This window comes from Phasianus colchicus, chromosome 1 (genome assembly GCF_987193195.1).
Source record: "Phasianus colchicus chromosome 1, bPhaCol1.hap1.1, whole genome shotgun sequence".
NCBI classification, from domain to species: Eukaryota; Metazoa; Chordata; class Aves; order Galliformes; family Phasianidae; genus Phasianus; species Phasianus colchicus.
In genome coordinates this window covers 50440876-50462896 of record NC_143436.1, presented here as the reverse complement: position 1 = coordinate 50462896, position 22021 = coordinate 50440876, and the positions used below count along the sequence as shown (strand labels likewise).

The following is a 22021-nucleotide window of genomic DNA, read 5'->3' as shown; positions in this document are numbered from 1 at the left end:
ATGGAGTGGTCTCTAAAGCCCACCCAGTCCCAGCCCATGCTGTGGGCAGGGCTGCCACCCCCCAGCTCAGGCAGCCCAGGGCCCCATCCAACCTGACCTTGAATCTCCAGGAATGGGGCACCCACAGCTCTCTGGGCAGCCTGTGCCAGTGCCTCACTGGCCTCTGAGTGAAAGATTTCCTCTTAACATCTAACCTAAATCTCCCCTCTTTTAGTTTAAAGCCCTTCTCCCACGTCCAATCACTAACAGACCATTTAAAAAGTCACTTTCCCTCCTGCCTGTAAGCTCCCTCAAGTACTGGAAGGTCACAATGAGGTCTCCCTGGAGCCTTCTCTTCTCCAAGCTGAACAAGCCCAACTCCCTCAGTCTATCTTCATAGCAGAGGTGCTCCAACCCTCCAAGCATCGTCATGGCCCTCCTCTGGACCTGCTCCAACAGTTCTGTGTTCCTTCCTGTACTGGGGGCCCCAGGCTTGGACACAGTACTCCAGACAGAGCCTCATAAGGGCAGAGTAGAGGGAGGCAATCCTCTCCCTCTCCCTGTCAGCTACTCCTTTTATAATACAGCCTGGATACTGTTGGCAATGTGACCTATTGCCTTTTTTATTTACTTTTTTCAACATCTTTCGTCTTGTCTCCTGCAACCGAAGTGCCTACCACTTCTTAGTTCTGGGAGTTCCAGCGTAATGGATTGTGAGGAGCCTTCTGAATTCTCCTGTATTCCTCCCCAGCAGGAAGAGTTTTATGACTTCTGAATAGAATTCAGAAGTCAGAGCAAAAGAGAAGAATCAGGCTGCAGAAGAAAAATGTCCCTTAATTCCCTTAATCCAAGTGAATTTGATTCAAATCAAACTGTTTAAAGACAGTTTTGTATATTAAAAAGAGCATGCCTATGTTTCACGTGTTGTTTAGATATGCACTTCTGGGTAGAAATATTCCTTTTTTTTTTTTTTTTTTTTTTTTCCTATCCACTGTTCCAGCACATTGAAGTTGATAAATCAAAGTTTGGCATGAAAGAGAATAAATGCTAGAGATATGAAGAGATATGTGCTTCCTGCCTACTCTTAACTGGGAGCTGGGACGAGGGATGTTGCTAGCGGGTCAACTAAGACCACGATACTTTTCCACGGTGGGGGGGGAGGGAAGCTGTCTTTGCATAAAATGATCGCTGAGGTTGAATAAAGAGCTGCTCGTTGGAAGGCCGGAAGCATGGAACGGTGCGGCCGCCGTAAGGCGCCACGCTCTTCCGCCTTCTAGCGGAAATCGAACTACGCCTCCCGTCGTGCCCCGCGGGGAGAGCAGCGGGAACAAGCTCTTCGCTGATTGGCTCCTTTTCTTCCAGCTGCTGCCAATCAGATGCGCGGCTGCGGGGAGGGATGTGCTCCACGCGCGTGAGGCGGGCTAGCGTCCTGAGAGCCATGGAGCAGGAACAGCAGCAACAGCAGGGGGAGGTGAGCGGCGGTGGGGTCGGAACGGCACCGCGAGAGGCCTCCTGCTCCGACAGCGGAGTGCTGTGCAAGGCCCCACAGCACAGGCTGGGAGGCCTGGGCCGCCCCGTGCCCCGCGGGAGGCGCGTGGCGCGAGCTGCGGCGGCCGTTTAACGGCTGTTTGCGGGAGGTTCGCCTCCCGGTGTGGCTTCAGCGGGCCGTGGGGTGGGGGAGAGACGGGGGCACTGCGGGTGTTCCCGCTCGGTAACGCGTCTCTGCTTTCAGACCCTTTTGGTTCCGGAGCAGCGATCCCAAGCTATTTGCTTCCTGCGAGCTGAAGGGAGGTGCGACCACGGAAGGGGCTGAGATGAACAGTTCCTAGTGCCTCACCTTGCACTGCTCGCTGTGTTGATGCTGTCTTCTTGCTGCTCTCTTGTGAATTCCTAACGCCTCTTCTCAGGTTATTTTGCCCTTATTCTTAGCTTGAGGCTTTTCTAGTCAGCTCCTCCCCTTCAGTTCCCGTCTCTCTGCTCGCACCGTAACAGTTAAAGACCTGACCCTGCCTGGATGCCAGGTGTGATCAGATGCAGAGACATCTGGTTGTAGGGAAAGGCTCTTTAATAAAACTGAACCCATTGAGACAGCTTCTGAACTGAGGTCAGCTCTGGTTTATGCACTTTCCAAAAGACATAAACTCAACTCTGAAAAAAGTTGGCCAGCAGATCACAGAATCACCGAGGTTGGAAGAGACCTTAAAGATCTCCAGTCCAACCATCCACCTATCGCCAATAGTTCTCACTAAACCATATCCCTCAATGCAAAATCCAAACGGTCCTTGAACACCTCCAGGGTCAGTGACTCCACCACCTCCCTGGGCAGCCCATTCCACTGCTTGACCACTCTTTCAGAAAAGAAAAGTAGTATTTCCTAAAATCTGATGTTTTGTCTGCACTAGTTTTGTGAGTTTTGGTAGCCAGAATGTGTAGCTTGGTACTCTGTGGGAAGCTTGCTATGACACAATGGTGTCTGCACTGCTGTGCACTTGTTGAAAGAGGCAGTGCCTGGAAGGACGTGGGCTCTTTCCATCTTTGTCAGCGTGTCTGTGAAGTTCCCTGCATTCATCTCACATTCCTCAAACTTTATGTCGCTGCAGCTCTGTGACTGTGCTTTTTGCTCTTGGGAAGCAATGTACAGCACATAAAATTCCTCTAAAGGAATTTGTTGTTGCAGGAAGAGCAAGGCCAAGTGCAGGGTGCCGCACTTGGGCCAGGGCAATCCCATGTATTTATACAAACTGGGAGAAGAACCCTTTAAGAGCAGCCCTGCAGAGAAGGACATAGGAGTCCTGGTGGACAAGAATCTGGACATGAGCCTGCAGTGTGTGCTTGCAGCCCAGAAGGCCAACTGTGTTCTGGGCTGCATTAAAAAAGGGGTGGTCAGCAGGGAGAGGGAGGTGATTGTCCCCCTCTACTCGGCTCTTGTGAGGCCCCATCTGCAGTACTGTGTCAGGTCTGGGGCCCCCAGCACAGGAAGGACATGGAGCTCTTGGAGCAGGTCCAGAGGAGGGTCACTAAGATGATCAGAGGGCTGGAGCACCTCTTCTATAAAATAAGTTGATGGGACTGGGCTTGTTTAGCTTGGAGAAGAGAATGCTCTGGGGGGACCTCATTGTGGCCTTCCCGTATTTGAAAGGAGCGTATAAACAGGAGAACAACTGTTTATGAGGGTGGATAGTGAAAGGACAAGGGGAAATGGTTTTAAACTGAGATCGGAGGTTTAGGTTAGATATGAGGAGGAAGCTTTTCACTCAGAGGTGATGATGCACTGAACAGGTTGCCCAAGGATGTTGTGGATGCCCCATCCCTGGAGGCATTCAAGGCCAGGCTGGATGTGGCTCTGGGCAGCCTGGTCTGGTGGTTGGCGACCCTGCACACTGAAACTGGATGATCACTGTGGTTCTTTTCAACCCAGGCCATTCTATGATTCTATGATTCTTTAAACTCCTGAATTTGAGATTGTTGCATGGATTTCTTGCACAGTCCAAGGCTTCTCTGTGGTCCTGAAGGCCTCCCAGCAGTGAAGGCAAGCTTGTGAACATTTGGCATAACATGTCTGTTTTAAAGCAGTCTGGTTCTTTTGTTAGGTGGTGTCTTCCATTTGCAACAAAACTTCATCTTTGGAGAGGGAGGAGGAAGGTGAGGAGGAGGAAGAAGAGGAGGAAGAGGATGACTTGGACATCTTTGGAGGCTACGACAGCTTCCGGAGCTACAACAGCAGCTTGGGCAGTGACAGCAGCTCCTGTCTGGAAGAATCTAGTGATGATGAGGTGGCAGATCGGGAAGTCGGAGATCTTCCACTCTCCCCTGTGCACCAGCCACCCACAGGCCGGATCACAGAAGACAGTGGCTCTGAGCCAGGTAGTGCCCATTCCTGTGTGTGATGGAAAGAATGAGGGTTGGAGGAAGTCAAAGTGTGTGTGATTTCATTCTGACTATGCTCTGGGAGCAGAACTGGACTGAGACTGCAGGTTCTGGATTACATGGGGGAGCTGTTATGTGCAGTGGGGATTACCTGGGCTTAGATCTGTCACTTGTAAAGCATTGACCCTGCTAACTGCTCATAACTGTGCTTTTCCTCTCAGCTGTGTGTGAGATGTGTGGGATTGTGGGAACCAGGGAGGCTTTCTTCTCCAAGACCAAACGTTTCTGCAGCGTCTCCTGCTCCAGAAGTTACTCCTCGAACTCCAAGAAGGCCAGCATCCTGGCCAGACTGCAGGTGAGTAAAAACCCATCCTCCTTCCCTGGAGATGGAGCAGAATGCCACTGTGTACAGGAATGGATTTTTGCTGTCTAGTGAGGTCTCAGGTTGCTATTACCATAGTTTCTTACTTCTGCTTGAAGCCCCCAGCGAAAAGCATACCAGCTGAGAGGTGATGTTTCCTAGAAGCTGGGAAGGGCATAGTTATATTTCATTTGTTGTATCTTCTAGTTCCTGAGAGCACTAATAGTAACCTGAAAATCATCCCTGAAGAGATGTGCATCTCCTGCTGGCCAGTTGCAAGCTTCTTTCCCTTCCTATTCCACTGATGTTCCTTCTTTTGTAGGGGAAACCGCCAACGAAGAAAGCTAAAGTCCTGCACAAGGCAGCCTGGTCTGCCAAGATCGGGGCCTTCCTCCATTCACAGGGCACAGGGCAGCTGGCAGATGGGACGCTGACAGGCCAGGATGGTGAGTATAGACAAGTCATGAGGAGGTACATCTTTAGGAGGTGTGACTGTGAGATTAATAGCCCCATGCTTCACTCTGATTTCTCCAGAGATGCTGGGGTCCCAGAGGTAGCCCCAAAACTCCATTTCTCAAGAGCAAGTGACACCACTTATGGGATCTAGCTCCCCTTCTGGGAAAATGCACTCAAATACAGAGTCCCTGCTCGCTGGGTTGTGTGGTTGCATGTTTTAGTCTAGAGGTAATTGTGTACTGTGTGCCTTTAGATAAACCTCTTTGCCTTACTTTCTTCTCTTGTCTATTTCTAGCACTAGTCCTGGGCTTTGACTGGGGAAAGTACCTGCAGGAACATGGCTTCAAGGCAGCTCCAGTCAGCTGCTTCAAACACGTGAGTTCTTTGCTTTGCCTCACAGTGTGCGTGGTACGCGTTGCATGCACTGGGCTCTCTGGTGGTGAGTGGAGAGAGGCCTGGGGAGAAGGTTCTTGAGCAATGTTTGTGAGGAAGGGAGCTGGGGTTTCTCACAGCCAGGAATGGGAGGGAGTCCAATGGGGGGAACCTTTAATTTCAAGGGTGGAAGCAGAGGAGGAGCACTGCCAGTGGTGATGAGTCTTTACTGGGGTTTGACTGGGTTGGATGGCAGACAGTTCCCAGCTGCCTCTGATTTCTGTGGGTGAGTACCACATGCAGTGATGTGCAAGGAGGAACAATAGCTGTTCCTCCAGCAGGTCTGCTACCTCTGACAGTGATTGCCAAGCCCTGTGAGCCAAGGACCCAAGGCAGAAAAAATGGAAGGATACCAGCAGCTATATTCTCTCTCTGTTAAAATAATCTGTTCTGTGTTTTGTTTTTTTTTTTTTTTAACTTTTTCATCTGTGATTAATATTAACAAAATTGACTTTTTTGAATATAGATCAGGAAGATAATGGCAATTTTATTGATGATTTGGGATTTTCATATTATAGAATGGCAGCAATATAGGTCACCCTGAAAAGTAATGCCTCTTAGTTCCATGGAAACTACAAAAGGTACAAAGAACACTATTTGATAGAGCAAATTCTCAACTATAAAACACTATTTTTCAACATAGTCACCACCATTAGCTGAATCATATAGATGAGCTGATCAAGATACTCTTCATTTTGTGGTGTGGCAGCAATGCATGGCTATCTGGGACCTGGCTTGTCTTTCACACTGCTTTCTCCTCTGCTGAAATGCAGTACCCACACCTCACTGTGCTTACATCCACTGTTTACTCTCTGTAACTGTTCAGCAATCATCAATGAATGTCAGTGGGTGCAATTTTTTCCACATGGAGGAATTTGGTGATACACCTTTGCTGCTTCTACACTTCCATGTCAGATGTCATTTTGTCAAACTGCCCCTCTGCTGCCCTCTGTCACGTGGCAACGGAATGTAATGGAATGTTGGCAGGAAGGTACAACCTCTGCTGCTATATCACTGTGGGCCAACGTAATAAAGTAGGAGGCATTACTTTCAGAGCAGCCCTTGTAATTTGAGACTGTAGAATAGCCAGCAATGAAATAGTACATTTTTACCTCTTGGGATCCTCTGTAAACACCCCAGTGAAATGTTTGTCACAGTTTGGTTGCTGCTGGCAGGTACAAGAGGGATAAAGCATGCAAATCTTTTGTCTAAGGTGAAAGTGCTCAGACTGCCAATGTTCCTTTTCTCACTGTGGCTGCCTCAATTCTTTAGGTGCCACTCTTCGATCAGTGGGATGACGTGGTGAAAGGTATGAAAGTGGAGGTGCTGAACAGTGATGCTGTGCTCCCAAGCCGAGTGTACTGGATTGCATCCGTCATCCAGACTGTAGGTAAGCCTCCGATGCAAATCCCAACAGCCAGACATGGCTGACTGCTGGGGGAAACTTGAGTAAGAAGAACATAGCTGGTCATGTAAAGCGTCTGCTCTTTGGAGTTCCGCAATTCATAGAATCACAGAATGGCCTGGGTTGAAAAGGACCACAATGATCATCTAGTTTCAACCCCCCTGCTGTGTGCAGGGTCGCCAACCACCAGACCAGGCTGCCCAGAGCCACATCCAGCCTGGCCTTGAATGCCTCCAGGGATGGGGCATCCACAACCTCCTTGGGCAACCTGTTCCTATGAGTGAAAAGCTTCCCCCTCATATCTAACCAAAATCTCCCCTGTTTCAGTTTGAAACCATTCCCCTTTGTCGTAGCACTACCCATCCTCATAAACAGCCATTCCCTCTCCTGTTGATATGCTCCCTTCAAGTACTGAAAGGCCACAATGAGATCTCCCTGGATCCTTTTCTTCTCCAAGCTAAACAAGCCCAGTTCCCTCAACCTTTTTTCATAGAAATAAATTGGAAATTGCTGAGGGATTTTGGACAGGAAATACCATGGTATAGAAGAGGGAGGAAAACAGCATCTGATTCCTTTTCTGGTTGCTGGACTCTTTACAAGGACTGTTCCACCTCCATAATGGTTAGAGAAACTGTGATAACCTGTGCGAAGTTCTGAATTCCTTGTTGTAGGGAATAAACCTGTAGTACCCAAGACAAAGAGAAATTCTGTCCCTAATGCCTTTGTCTGATTGTCTTCTCTGTCCTGACAGGGTACAGGGCCCTTCTGCGATATGAGGGCTTTGAGAATGATGATGGCCATGACTTCTGGTGCAATTTAGGCACAGTGGATATTCATCCTATCGGCTGGTGTGCCATCAACAGCAAAATCCTGGTGCCACCACAAAGTGAGTATGGGGCAAGAGAAGCCAGCACACTGGCTTGGCTGCCTTAGCTTATGCATGGTACAGTGGGATGGACACTCCTACCCACAGCTCTGCTTGTGCTCTGCTGTGACAGTTGGGGCTGTTCACCCTGCATCTCCCTGTGGCTGACCCAGGGGGCTGCTGGATGCCAAGCTGCTGTGTCACATCTGTGGACAGATCCTAATGAATGTAGTCCTTCCTTTTGACCTTCACAATAACTAGGTTTAGCTTTTGGAGGTTCATCTTGGATGCTGTTTCTGAGCAACATACTGGCTCCAGTTCTTGCTCAGCTAGCAGTTAGGAGAAGGATGCTAGTTTAGCAGGATTCTGGCAATGGATTTGTTTGGCATGACTTCCATGTTTCCTGTAATACCACTTCCACATCTAGATGAGTGGAGCTGGATGTCAGCTTGGCGCAGTCCCTTCTGTGGTGGTGATCCCTCACAGCCTGTAGTGAGGGTGAGCTGCAGAGTAGAGTCTGCCTGAGGGCAGAGAGAGTGTTGGAGTGTGAAAGCCTTCTAGTACAGATGAACTCTCCTCACTGAAGAGGAAGGGTGTAGTACAGTCCTTTGGTCATAAAGATGTGCTTTTTCCCTTATGCATGTCTAGCTATCCACGCCAAGTACACTGATTGGAGAAGCTACCTCATGAAAAAATTGGTGGGAGCCAGGACCATCCCAGTGGATTTCCACATCAAGGTGAGATCTTGATGAAGGTGGTGTTTCCTTTGTTGATTCTCAGGAAGTTGGTTTTTTGCTGCTTGTTCCTGGAACACAGCTGAGAGCTCACACTATGGAAGGTGCTGGAGGCAGGCAGATGTTGTCTGTGTGTTTCTCCTTCCAGCATTCCACTCCCACCTGATGAGCAGAAGTCGGGAGCACCTTCTTTTCAAAGATCTGCATTCAGTTTAGGCTGGTTTAAGTGTCAGAGTCTGTTCAGAGTGCTCTTAGTAGTTCTATAGCACTCTGAGATCTCCAGTGCCAAAATATCAGGTGTTCTGTAAGTGCCTTTGGGTATTTGAAGGCTGTTATCAACAAACTGCAGGTCTCCAAAAAGTCAATCAGAAGGCAGCCAGTGACTCATTGGGTCTGTCTGTAACATAACTCCAGCGTTGGAGGTAGAGTTGGCAGGTGGTTTATCATGTTGCTCAACCTTTGATCACAGTAAGATAGCGAAAACAAGGACCTGACCTCTTGAAGTCTACTGAGAATCCTGTTACCCTTTGGGAAGCTGTACCTCTCTGACTGTTCCCAACCTTGAAACCTTTGTGGCCTCTTTCATGGCTGAAAAAGGCACACAACTCCCCATTCAGTTCCTGCTGACCAGAGAAGTGATTTTTTTTTTCACCTTCCATAATATTCACGCAACATGCTGACTAAGCATGGCTCCTGGTCTGGAGCTCTTGGTTGTGAAGCCACAGGAGCAAGGGAGATTTAAGGTGTATGTGCCCAGCCATGCTGTCATGTTGTAGGGCTGGCAGGTCCCTGTGCCTCTGATGAATTCACCCCATGCAACACTTCCCAGAAATGTCTCCCAGTCAGCTTTGGGCAGTGAGAGGAGCTGACCAGAGTGTGTGTGAAGGGGAAAGCTGTTTCTTTGAGGTCTTTGGAGAAGGAAGGCAGTGTGTGCGATCACCTCACCTCTTCTTCTTGTTGCCAGATGGCAGAGAGCATGAAGTACCCGTTCCGGCAGGGCATGCGGGTGGAGGTGGTGGATAAGAACCACGTGTCCCAGACACGCATGGCAGTGGTGGACACTGTCATCGGGGGTCGACTGAGACTCCTTTATGAAGATGGTGACAGTGATGATGACTTCTGGTGCCACATGTGGAGTCCCCTCATCCATCCTGTGGGCTGGTCACGGAGAGTGGGTCACAGCATGAAGAAGACAGGTAGGGATCAGGCCCCAGCGTGCATCTTTTGGTTTGCTATGTGCTGCCCGGCTCTACCGTTAACACCAGTCCCATCGTGGTGGAAGATCAGGCATTTGTTTTTGTATGAGCTCTGTATCACAGCCTGTTATAGGAAGAGGTGGAGGGATTGAGCCATTCTTGTTCATCTGATCTGAATCTCATTTAGCTTCTGAGTTCTCACGAGATAACTGATAGCCAGGATGTTTTCTTGCTGTGTTTTCTGCATGTTTCTCACTTCTTTTGTATTTTTTTTTTTCCCATTCCTTACAGAAGAAAAGCGCAGTGACATGGCAAACCACCCCACCTTCCGGAAGATTTACTGCGATGCTGTTCCCTATCTGTTTAAGAAGGTAGGGCAGGTCTTGCTTTTTGCCATGGCTTCAACACAGAGAGCAGTGATACTACTTCCTTGAATACATGTTGCTTTGTGGGCAGTTAAGGGTGATTCATCTGTTCCCCTTACATCTATAGGACAGTGAAGAAGAAAGTCAGAATAATAAGGCAGGAAAACTAAAAGATGGCATCAGATTGAGCAGCTCAACTGAGTAGTGAGCAGGTGCTCAGAGTTTTGAGTAGGAGTAAGCAGCTAGACTGTACTGATGGGGCCTGAGATCAGAAGCAGTAGTTAAATGCTTGGTCTGGCCTGAGTCTTGGCAGAAACTTGCTGGCACAAGGGCAGTATTGTGCTGTCTGCCTCTTTATATTGTATTTTAGTTCTTTATTTCCCCTCCCTTCTTGGGCTAATCCAGTTTGCACCTGGGGCAGTTGGTGTCAGGATGGGTCTGTCCCACACTCCTGACAGTATATGGTTTTTCTGGGCTCTCCTGTAGGTTCGCGCTGTATATGCTGAAGGTGGATGGTTTGAGGAAGGCATGAAACTGGAGGCCATTGACCCTCTGAATCTGGGCAACATTTGTGTGGCCACTGTTTGCAGGGTAAGTTTTGGGAGGGGAAGAGGAGGTCTTCTGGCTTTATCTGAGACATCCCAGCCTTTCCTCAGGTCTTTGCAAATGGATAGGACTGGGTAGGATTTTGTCTGGGAGAGAGGAGAGAGGTGTAAAGTGGAGCAATCAAGAGAAAGATAGGCAGCTGGTATATGGAGGGTGTGAACTGGGGCATTAGCTCAGAGGTCTGACAGGCTGATGAGATCAGTAGCTGGCCATCCACACCTACATGGACAGCAAGAGAAGATGAGCATGTGTGATCTGTGAGCTAACTGTCCAGGGCGTGTGACTGGCAACAACCTTCACACTTTGGCATGCAGTAGGGAAGATCCTATCTCCAGTAAGGAGAGCCATCTGTAGTGCTGCTTTGAGGAAAGAGAGAACTGATGAAGGGTAGTGGCATATATCTTTTAATGGGCAGCATTCATAGGTTTGGGAAGCTGAGGATAAATGTATCTCTGACCATTTCTCCTGATGAGGTGATGGTGGGCTTTCCTCCTGGGCTGGTATTAGAAGGTAAATTGCGCCTCCAGGTTTCCTCAGGGAGATGCTCTGCATCTCCAAAAGCAGGGTTTACTTGGGCTTTCCCTGCTCCCTCAAGAAGCTGCTATCATAGAACCCCAAGCAGAAGGCTGTGATACCTTGGGTCTGGCAGGGGGAATCCGAAAAAGTTTTGACTGGAAAACATTCCCTTTAGTCAGCTCTTCAGAATGCTGACAGGCTGGGGGCACTTGTGCCTACAACATTTTGTCAGTACTAATTAGCTGCAATGGACATTATGAAACGAGTCTCACTACTGTAGGTAGCTGCCTACAGCTGGATTGGGTGACCTTCCCTTCAGCCCAATAACAAACTCAGTGTATCTGGTGCAGAGGGAGCTCTGGGCTGCCAGTAGGATCTGGTTTTGGGGGACAGCAGAGCTCCTCACCTTTATGGCAGAGCCCTTATCATAAAACTGATAGTGTCAGTTGCAGTCCTGCAGCAGTTGCTGCTTATGCTGGCTGACGTATGAGGAGAAGCTTCTGTGGATCCTGGAGCATATAGCATTGCATTTTACTGTCTAGTGGCAACAGTGATTCAGCTGTGGGTGCTGTTAGATCCTTTGAAAGGAAAGACTTTAGAGCACTTTTGCCTTTCACTCTCATCTTAGGTGCTCCTGGATGGATATCTCATGATCAGCATTGATGGAGCCACATCTGATGATGGCTCCGACTGGTTCTGCTATCATGCTTCCTCACATGCCATCTTCCCTGTCAACTTCTGTCAGAAGAACAACATTGATCTGACCCCTCCAAAAGGTGAGATTTGGATTCTGGCCTGTGGCACAAACCTGTGCGTAGAATCTGCTGGCCTGAACTTTTCTGAGAAGTGGCAGATTGAGATGAATCAAAACCTCAGAGTTCCAACCTTCCTGGTTTTTGAGATAGAGCTGACTGGAGGAAAAGCCAGTGCGTTTTTGCTCAGTACCAAGTCTTGGTACTTCGTGAAATGAAGCAACGTCTCCAGAGGGCATTAATGTTAGTTTAGCACCTGAAAGATCATGGGGACGAGTGTACAATTCCAGGTGAATAATGAGAGGTGTAAAGGATAACAATGCTGGGAAGGGATAACTAGAACTATTGCTCTGTGACTTGGACCACTAGAAATGGCAGAAATCACCTCTTTTTGCACAAATAAATCGAGTCTGATATGCCATCCCTCTAAGAGTGGATTTTACTGCCTCACCTGGCCATGCCCAAAAAGGGCTACTCTGAATTTGTGTTGCAGCATTTTGTGTACTGCTATTCTGTCTTCCTTTTATGTTGCTGTTGGTAGGATAAAGATTGCTTTTATTGGTTTGCTTTCGATGTGCAGTCAAACCACTTCTTGATTGTTTCTTCTCCCCTATTTCTGTGGTCTGTTATATGCCTGACATGGGTATTCAGTGTTGCATCTTTACTCTCTGCCCACTGGAGGGAGGTGCTGGACTGCCATGGAATATGTACTCTAAGTGTATGTCCAAATCAGGCTTTACATGCTTTGGAGGTAGCTACTGTGCTTCCTTCTTGCCCATTCTGCTTTTTCTCTCAGCTGATCTGTCCAGTGCTCGTGTTGCTCCCCTGACCTCTTCTTCCTCCTTCAGGGCAAGATGCAAAGACTTTCAACTGGGAAAGTTACCTGGAAATGACAAAATCAAGATCTGTTCCGGCACGGCTCTTCAACACAGTGAGTGCTGCCCAGGAGTAGAAATATGTTTGTAGTCAGCAAGAAAGAGCACAAGAGTTCTCTCTGTTATAGAGTGGTTGAGCTGGAAGGGACTTCTGTGTCCATCTGGTCCAACCTGCTTGAGCAGGGACACCTAGAGCAGGGTGCCTAGGCCCACATCCAGATGGCTTCTGAAGGTCTCCAGAGAGGGAGGGAGGGAGATCCTACAGCTTCTGTCAGCAATTTCTGCCTGTGTTCAGGCTTGAGAGTGGGCTTTTTCTTTCTGCTTGCTGTAGGCAAGCCTGTAGCTGTCATAGGGAACTGCTGTCCAGATATGGCTTTGGACTGGATGTAATTGCGTTGGGTTTTCCTTTATCTTTTTTATGCACTCAGGACTGCCCAAACCACGGCTTCAAGGCAGGCATGAAGGTGGAAGCAGTGGACCTGATGGAACCCCGGCTCATATGTGTGGCCACGGTGAAGCGTGTAGTGCACCGTCTCCTCAGCATCCATTTTGATGGCTGGGACAGCGAGTATGACCAGTGGGTGGACTGTGAGTCTCCAGACATCTATCCTGTGGGGTGGTGCGAGCTGACAGGTTACCAGCTTCAGCCGCCTGTTGTTCCAGGTGAGTGAAGGCTTGACTCTGGTTTCTAATGCTGGAGACAAAGGTGTCCTCCCTCCTTCTCTGTGAGCGGCTCCTCCTTTTGGCCCATTTGACAGCTTGGGCTGTGCTGGCTCCCACAAGTCCTTCTCTGTAGCTGCACAGGCTTGCAGCTAGCAGAGGAAGGAGTCTGTGGTGAGGAGAAAAAAACCTGAGGTTTGAGGTTGGCTCAGGTTTCCCTCAGCATCCCCACCTGCACACCAACAGAGAACTGCTCATGCTGAAGTTGGGTAGAGTTCAGGTGGTCCTGTCCCTGCACAGCTCCCTCTTACAAAGCACACTACAGCCTTAGCCAGGTAGCAGGGGCACCTCAGGCACTGCTCCCTTATCTCATAATTTCTCTGACTCTGTGAAAGGTAAGAGCGTCCCTGTCAAGAGTTTGTTCCTTTCCTTGTCACAGGGAGGCCATTGCCTCACCTCTGCAGATTATTTCCTTTTGCATCCAAGCTACAGATCTCATTTTTTTCTGCCTGTTCCTGCCCAACGTGCACTAGGCCTCTCTCCCCTGTGCAGCCCCAGCCTGTCACCCTGTGCCCTCACATGGAAGCACAGACATCAGCTGCACTAGGGCCTTGCTTTCCCCTCAGCCGGTTGTCTCGGGAAGAGGGCGCTGACTCGGGGGGGACGGGTATATCTTGTTTCTCGCTTATATCACTTCATCCCAGTTACCTACTGGTTATGGGACTTGGCTTTCGTTTCCCTCTCGTCTCTATGGCAGAGCTCACAACTCCAGTGAAGGCCAAGGAGGTGCCCAAGAAGAGGAAGAAACCCTATGGAAAGAAGAGTGAGTGATGTTTGATTAGTGCCCTCCCGCTCGCTCGCAGGCTGGGCCCAGTTAGAGGAACCCTGTCTATGATCTGTCAGAGCAGGAGAGAGAGGCCTCGTCTTGCTGTGTTTGCTCTCAGTCAGCTCTGGGTGTGACAACTCAGCTTCATCCTTCTTACTCGCCCCCATTACCCAAGAGCAGAGCGCTGTGTGTGTGTGGGAAGGCTCTGTCTCACAGTCTTTTCTGTTGGCTGAGGTACAAATGGCGCTTGTTTCCAGGCGTGAGGTGTGCTGCTTTCCCACCATGTCTGTGGTAAGAGGGAGTTTCTTGACCACATCTGGAGGGCAGCCAGAAAGCAGCCCTGGCTGCTTTGTGTTGAAGGAAAGAAAGCCTTAAGATGGCTGAAGAGGCCAGTAGAGGGGCTGGACCGTGTCACTGTTCTACCTTGTCCTTGTTGCTGTCATTGTTGCAGTAGATATGGCAAGTCATGCATAGAGGGGCAAGGAGTTCCTTCCTGGGGGGTGGAGAGGAATGGACATCTAAAGAGTATAAAGACACTGAACCTAAATAAAAACATCAGCTAAAAATGAAAATATCAATGCTACGCTGTCCATGCCCTGGAGCCACCGTGCCTATTTCTTAGGGCTAGATCCAGACAGGTAAGCAAAGCTTTAATGGACTCCAACAGGACCACCTCCTGGGAATTTAAGCACATGCTGAAGTCCCTTATCTCTAATGAAGGACAACACGGAGGAGCATATGTTGAAATGATGAATGTAGAGTTCTTCTTCAGTAGCTCCTTTTCTTTTTTTTTGAGTAACCAGTTGGAAGCTAATGATGGTGTAGTTTGCTGGTTGGTTGCGCTGGTCCATGGCCTGTGGCTTCTCAGTGGAGCTGGGGTGCTGATTTACTGGGGGAAAGAATTGCACATTTTCCTATGCTTTGTTATCTCTTTCTTAAGGAAAAAAGTTACCTGCCAAAACCCGCACCATCAAGCAGACGGTCAAGAAGCCTCCCGTCTCACGGATAAAACGAGAAGCAAAAGCTTCCAGCAAAGCTTTGCCAGATCCGGCACCTGATGAGAGTAAGGGAATGAGTTACTTTACCCTGTAGCAATGTGCAGCTCTCTGGTGCTGGGGAAGGGGGTTGGGTGAGGTGCTTGGTGTGCGTGAGGTGGGGTCTCAGAAGAATTCCAGTTGCTCTTAAAGGCTTAATTTCACCTTTGTGTGGACCCAAATAGGCAGAAGGTGGACCACACTGGCTTTCCCTGTATTAATTTCCCCTTCTCTTTTTCTGTCCTTTGCTAGTCATTGCTGTGCAGGTGAAAGAAGAAACCATCGACCCCTCGGAGGCAGAGTTTGAAACCACACAGCTTCCTGTTCCTGTCAGCAGCATAAAACAGGAGGACACAGAATGATCTTGGAGCGTCCTGCAGTTGCCTCACTTCATTTGTGGCCCTTTGGGAAAGGTCCTGTCTGTGGGAAGTAGAAGACTTAGAGGGACGTTCTCTCTTTGTGGCAGGCCACCCTGCATCATCACATCTCTGCTTTCTTGGTGAGCAAGAAGATTGCCCCCGGCCTGTAACTTTAAGCCTTAGCAAATAGACTTCAGAAGAGCCTCAGGCTTGCAGAGGAGCATGAATGGGTAGCTGCTGTGGCAGTGTGTTCCCTGCCCCAAAGGCATCTTTCTGAGCAGAAATCGCTGGTGGGGACAGAGACTGCCAAAACAAGAGGGCAGTCTGGGCTCTCAGCTGCAGCTGATGGTGTCATGGTTGTGATTTGAGATGATGTGTGCAGGTCACACATGTCAGGGAATCAGCTGCTATGCTGTGCTCCCTGGGTGCAGCTGCTGCCTTTGGAAAGGAGAGAAAGAGTGGAAGAGGTGAAAAATGGAAAAGGAATGATGATACCTCTTGAAAGAGCAAGAGACCTCTGTGTACCATCACTTCTTGCTTTGGAACCCAGAACTGCAGTGTGCATGGTGCACAGTTTGAGATTTTTATTTTTTAGTAGTCCTACTGTAAATTTGATCAACAATCTGTATCCTAAGGCCCTGTGGATTAAATGAAGGAAGAAGCCAAAGGCTTGTGTCATGTTTTCCAGCATACCAGGGCTACCCAAACTGGGGAGCAGAAGAACAAATCAGAAAGGTCAATGTGGCAACAGAGACAAAGAAGCTTTCTAAATATTCCTGTGAGCTTTCTACAGGTGGGGAAGTGCCTGTCCTGGTGCTAAAGGCTATGTCTGGCTGCAGCACATCTGCCTTGTCAAATGCTGCAGGAAATGACAGCTGTGCAGGACAGTGTCTTAGTCATGAAATGGCTGCCTTGGCCCCACTCCCTCTCCAGTTTCCAAGCAAGAGCCTGCAGTGCCAAAATAGTTTGTGCTTTGGAAAGTGCTTCATGACAAAACAATAATAATAAAATGGCAATGATGGCAAAACTAGTTAGTGAACACTGGGGAGAGTGAAACACAAGTGGAAAAATTGTGGAGGATCAGTGTCAAAGCTGATGGGCGAACTGGGCCATTGCAGTCTGCCCTGTAAATGTCTTCCTGGGTCTCAGCAAACATCTGGCCCAAGAAGGGCCATCAGAAAACTGTTATGGAAGCAGCCTGTTGTGGGGTGTTAATGAAGGCAGGGAAGGGGATGTCCCTGCATACCTGTCCCTGCCTGCTCCCCAGCCCTGAGTCTGTCCAGCTCCCATTAGATGCAGGGGGATCCTGTTGTGGGGCTAAAACAGAGTTTCCTCTCTTCCCCTCCCAGTGATGCCAACCTATGAACTGTTGTAGGGAATAGGCCAGGTATGCTGCTTATGAATGGGATGGGTGAACTACTGATCAAATTTTGCAAAAAGGAGAACGATTTCAATCTGCTTTTGTTTTAATTCTAAGGAGCAGCTGGGAATTCAGCAGTGTTTTCTCTGATAAAAATTTTTAAGTTTTCTCCTGTAAGATTTGAGCCAGCATGGGATGTTGTGCAAGAGCTGCTTCCAGTCTGTTTCAGCATTTCTGAACCTTTGAAAGCAGTCAAGTAGAAAGAACACTTGTGAATTCCAGCTTTTCCGCTTGGCTCTTGAAGGCTTGTGAAGGTAAAGCAAGCATATGGCTTTGCTGTTGGAGTCATCAGATAAAGCACATTGCAAACACTATGGAAGCTTTTCACACAAGTCCTTTACAGGATAATGTGCCTCTGTGGTCTGCAAAGACAAACCTTGCATCTGCCATCCTTGGCCAGGACAGGTCAGCATCACTCCACTGTGGCCAAGCTCTCTCCTTCATACCCTGTACAAGCTCTGTGTTGCTGCAGCGAGGACAAGCCAGAAAACTGCTCTCACCATGTTGTAGGTACAGCTCTGTAGCACTTTGCATGCGTTTCCTAAGCTTTGTTTTTCCTGAAGCCTCTGGATGGTGGTTTTTCTGATCTCTTCTTCTTGCTGGGCTTTCTTGCAGCCTTAGCCTTGTCAGCACTGGCTCCTCTGGCTCTCCAGCCAGGACAGTTTTGGAAAGTGGTGGAAAACTTCACCTTCTGCCCCTGCGCTTCTGCAGGGGATGCACAGGTGGCCCCGATACGCAAGTTGAGTTTCTCAATCCACCTGGAAATGAGGCAGAAGATCAGAGGAGGAGCAAAAGATGAGGCAAAATTGCATGTGAGCGGGTATGAATTGCTGCAAAACCTTTTGCTCAGGGCCTCACCTGCCTAGGCTTGGAATATCTGCTCATCCCAGTGCATCACTGCTCTTCTTACACTCTTTTTGCACACAGATGTGTCTTTGTGGGACTAGACCTCCCTGCTGAACCCATGTCACCAGTTGGGCAGCTCTGAGTGTCCCTGGGGCTGTCCCCCCTCACAGCACTCACCTGTACAGTGGTAGCAGCCGGCAGTTGCAGTGGAAAGGCACGTCCCTCAGATTGAGGATTTCTAGCCCTGTGAAGTTGCTCATGTCAGGAATGTTACTCATTTTGTTACTCTCCAAATGTAGGGTTTTGATCTTGGGTCCAAGTCCAGCAAAGGCACTGGGGGAAATCTGCAATGGAACAAGAATGGGGCAAGGGGATCATTGTCAAGAGGAGCAAACTCTGTTTCACAGCTGCTCTGGAGAGCTGAGAGCCTGTCCTGAATTTGGAGCATCCATGAAAGAGTAGCTCTAACTGTAGCAGTGACCATGGATCATGTTCTAGGACTCACTAGATCCTACTCCATTTCTGGGAAGAAGGTGATGTGCAGGAGGACATAGAGTGATCTCTAGGCACTGTTAAGAGGTGCATGGTCTGTATGAGATTGGTGTTAGCACCAAATTCTTGACGAGGAGAAATTCAGGGTTATAGCAGAGGAGTCCTACAGGAGGGGTCATCAAAAGAGGAGAAACTGGGATTGAGGAAGGAGTGGTTTGAAGAAGAAGGGTTACAGGAATGATCTGTACCCTGCTGGCATTTGCTATCTTTAAGAAACAGAGTGAGGCTGTCCCAGGTCAGCTGGGGTGAGGCAAAAGCAAGACACAGCTCCATCCCAGCACAAGGAAACTTCTCCCCCTGGCTGAGCTGTGGAGCATCTTCCAAAGCTCTGGGAGCCTGGGGATTTCCAGGGGGCAGAGATTCCTACAGGGGCCTGTCCCCTGCTCACACACACCTTCTCCAGCCCCATGTTGTCCAGATAGAGGTGCTGCAGGCTCCCAGCTACTGGCAGGAAGGCGCCATCCCTGATGTGCTTGATGGGGTTTTGGGACAGCTTCAGTTCGCTCAGGGCAGGCAGGTGCTGCAGGGAGGCTGTGGGCACCTCCTCCAGAGAGTTCCTCTCCAGGTGCAGCTTCTCCAGCATCTTGGTGGCAACCAGGGCAGCGGGGCCAATTCTCCTGATGACGTTCCCAGCCAGGCTCAGCCAGCGCAGCCCCGCCAACCCCGCCAGGTCACCTTTGACCAGCTCCCCAATGGCATTGTGCTGAAGGTGAAGGGAGAAGAGGTTGGGCAGGAGCTGGAAGGCACCTGAGGGCACCTGCGTGAAGGCATTGTGATCCAGGTGCAGGTAGGCGAGCTGTGGGACCCCCTCAAAGGCAGTGGGCACCAAAGTGCTGAGCTGGTTGTCAGAGAGGTAGAGGTAGACCAAGCTGGGCAGATCCCGCAGCGCCCCAGGCTGCAGCTCTGTGATGCCACAGCTCTGCAGGTGGAGGGACACCAGTGCCTTCAGGCCCAGGAAGGCGCCCGCAGGCACCACGCCCAGGGCATTTCGGCGTAGGTCGAGGAGCTGGGTGTGTGTGGGGAAGCCACGAGGGACCTTCCGCAGGCCCCTGTTCTCACAGTTTGCGTGGTGGAATTCAGGGGAGCAGGTGCAGCCCGTGGGGCACGGCCCACTCGTTGTTCCCCCAGTCTGCACCGAGGGCACGGTGGGATTGGGGACGGGCACCTGGGGCTGCCCACACTTCATCTCAGAGGGCCGCAGGGAGTCGAGGGGTCGGCCCTGGAGGGCTGGGGGGGCCACACATCTCCCCTCTGCCTGCACTCTTGCCCGCCCCATCCAGCGGTGGAAGGGGAGCAGGAGGCAGGAGCAGAGCAGGGGGTTCCCATCCAGGCTGATCCTCGCCAGCCCCCCGACCCCCACCAAGGCGGGGAGCCCCTGCAGCTGGTTGTGTGCCAGATCCAGCGTCCTCAGCAGGGGGCTGCGGGAGAAGGCATCAGGTGCCACATCCTGCAGGGCCGCATGCTCCAAGGAGAGGTGCTGGAGGGAGGCCATGGCCACGGCCTCCTCGGCCAGGTAGGTGATGGGGTTGTGGCCCAGCTCCAGCCGCGTGGCCTCGCTCAGCCGTGCCAGAGCCTCGCTGGGCAGCGCCTGCAGCTCGTTGTGGTCCAGGCTGAGCCTGCGCAGGGCGGGCAGAGCAGTGAAGGCCTCATTGCCCAGCACGTGGAGGGCATTGTGGGACAGCCGGAGCCACCTGAGGCTCTGCAGCCCCTGAAAGACCATGTCTGGGAGGTAGACCAAGGCGTTCTCCCTCAGATCGAGGAGGGTGAGGGACGCCAGCCTGCTAAAAGCACCCGGCTGCATCTCCTCCAGGTTGTTCTGCCGCAGGATGAGCTGCTGCAGGGAGGACAGCCCGTCCAGGGCCTCCTGGTAGAGGACAGAGATGCTGTTGGAGGCCAGGTTGAGGTGAAGCAGCCGCCCCAGCCCCCGGAAGGCCCCTTCCTCCACCCTCTCCAGCTGGCTGTTGCTCAGGTCCAAGTGCGTGAGGTAGGGCGTGCTGAGGAAGGCTCCGGCTGTGACCACCTTGAAGCTGTTGGCCCGCAGGTCCAGCTGCTTGGTGAGCTGCGGGTCATGCAAAGCACCGTGTCACTGCAAGGCTGCGGCTCATCCCCTCCCATCCCCTCCGGTTCCTCACCCACCTCGGGGACGGTGTCAGGTATGGCTGTCAGGTTCTGCCTGAGGCACAGGACGTGGGCATGGAGGTTGTCACAGACGCAGACTGCAGGGCAGCGGGCTGCAGCCGTCCGTCCCGGTGCCAGAGCCAGCACCATTGCCAGCAGGAGCAGCCCCATGCTGGGGGCACCTGCGGCTGAGCAGAGGTAGTGGTGAGGGATGGCAGCAATGCTTTTCTCACCCCAAACAGTATCAGCTTCGGTGGGAACTGATGGGACAGCCGCTTGTTCCGGCACACACGAGGCACTGGCTTTGAGCAGCCGTCCTGAGCCGCCACGCTGTGCCCAGAGCTCCTCCAGCCGCGCTGTGGAATAACGCTCAGCTCTGTTCAGCGGCAGCAAGGAGCGGGTTGGTTTTGGCCAGGCGTCAGCGAACCTCATCGGGGGGTACTGGAGAGGGGCCGGGACTAGGGGGGAGCACGGAGGGCTCCCACCACCGTTGTGCAATGGGGCCGACAGGGCTCAAACACGTGGGAGCCACCGTGCTGCCCAGCCTCTCACCCCGATCCCGGCTCTGCCCTCCTCGCCCTCACACTGCGGTCACATCCCCCCGGCGACGCAGCTCACGCAGCGGCCCCAGGACTGGTGCTGCACACCAGCGCTGCCCTCCCCCTCTTTTCTACACACCTTTTGGGCTTCACGCAGCGGGTCCCAGGTCCTCGAGAGACGGCAAGGAACGAGGGGGAAGCTGTTGCGTCCCGCGGCTGCCCGGCTCCTGCAACACCCCCCCGCTTCTCCGTGCCTGCGCCGGTATTTGCAAGCGCTGAATGGGGCGCGTTGTGTCCCTTTCCCAGCAGCGCTGGCTGGAAGCGGCGAGGAAGGGGGGGAGGAGAAAGAGGCGAGTCCCCTGGGGATGGGGCAGCGGCTCAGCCGTCACCTCCTCTTCACCTTACGGGGCTGGGATTCTGGGCGGCTGAAGGCGGCACGATGGGAAGCCGGCTGCGGGGCAACGTTTTAGCTTTGCCTGCAAGGAGTCCAGCCCTACTCTCTCTCTCGTTACCACCGCTCACAGACTCCCCCAGGATCACTGCATGTAACCAGAGTTTTTCCTCCCCTCTGCCACCGCTGCTTTGCTGCGCTTAGGAAGCTCGAATTGAATACAGCTCCGCCTTCGGGGTTTGGTGCACAAGGCAGGCAGGCTGAAGCAGCAGTGCTGTCACCTCCACCTCAGCCCGATTTTTACTTTCGAGAGCAGGATGTGCTCAAGGATCCTACAAGAGAGCCACAGGACGGTTGGGACTTCTTGCTTGCTCCTTCCAGCTCACAGCAACACTTCTGTTTGCAGGTGTTGCCAAAGGAATAAAAGGGGACCAGGTAAAGGAGGCAGGGCCCAGCCTTAGCACAGAGCTGAATGCTGCCATCGCAGCCTCCATTCCATTCATTCAACTCAGATACAGAGTTTTAGCTTAGAAAATATCCCTTGCTTTTAGCCTCAGGCAACCTTTTCCAGAGTGATGCAGACACTGCTCACCTGAGGGTGCTCCCTTTCCCTCAGTTGTAGGCACCATAAACAGGCCCCCAGTGTGGCAGAATTCAAGCAGAGAACGCATGCATGTAGAGCTGGAGTGCGCCACACTTCATTTCCATCCACTGCCTCAAATCCTTTCTTCTTTGTAAGCACTGCCTGCAAACTATGTGAGCAAACATCAGCAGCTCCTACATACAGGACAAGCATACAGTGCTGTCCCTCCCACTTAATTGATGGTAGCTGCTGAGCTAAATCCATCTCCTTTCCTGCTTCTGGCA

General features: G+C 51.1%; 2 protein-coding genes across 4 annotated transcripts; one reads left to right on the top strand and one right to left on the bottom strand.

Annotated features, from left to right (window-relative positions):
* Window positions 1-1316: 1316 nt before the first annotated feature.
* L3MBTL2 (L3MBTL histone methyl-lysine binding protein 2) lies at window positions 1317-15953 on the top strand. 2 transcript variants are annotated; one of them, XM_031600240.2, is made up of 17 exons: window positions 1317-1450; window positions 3570-3843; window positions 4068-4201; window positions 4530-4653; window positions 4959-5038; window positions 6368-6485; window positions 7252-7386; window positions 8014-8102; window positions 9064-9295; window positions 9587-9666; window positions 10147-10251; window positions 11411-11558; window positions 12383-12465; window positions 12838-13072; window positions 13827-13892; window positions 14836-14958; window positions 15182-15953. In XM_031600240.2, exons 1-17 carry the CDS (start codon window positions 1376-1378, stop codon window positions 15289-15291), a joined length of 2211 nt encoding a protein of 736 aa, XP_031456100.1. In that variant the 5' UTR covers window positions 1317-1375; the 3' UTR covers window positions 15292-15953. The 2 variants fall into 2 exon arrangements, with proteins under 2 accessions (XP_031456100.1, XP_031456101.1); XM_031600241.2 differs by lacking the exon at window positions 13827-13892 and having other exon boundaries at window positions 15182-15952.
* Window positions 15954-17185: 1232 nt separating this feature from the next.
* CHADL (chondroadherin like) lies at window positions 17186-21575 on the bottom strand. Of its 2 annotated transcripts, XM_090141863.1 has the most exons (5): window positions 20903-21575; window positions 20243-20412; window positions 18501-20165; window positions 17732-17898; window positions 17186-17466 (listed from the first exon to the last, which is right to left on the bottom strand). In XM_090141863.1, exons 2-5 carry the CDS (start codon window positions 20393-20395, stop codon window positions 17250-17252), a joined length of 2202 nt encoding a protein of 733 aa, XP_089997989.1. In that variant the 5' UTR covers window positions 20396-20412; window positions 20903-21575; the 3' UTR covers window positions 17186-17249. The 2 variants fall into 2 exon arrangements, with proteins under 2 accessions (XP_089997989.1, XP_031456105.2); XM_031600245.2 differs by having other exon boundaries at window positions 20243-21575.
* Window positions 21576-22021: the final 446 nt, after the last annotated feature.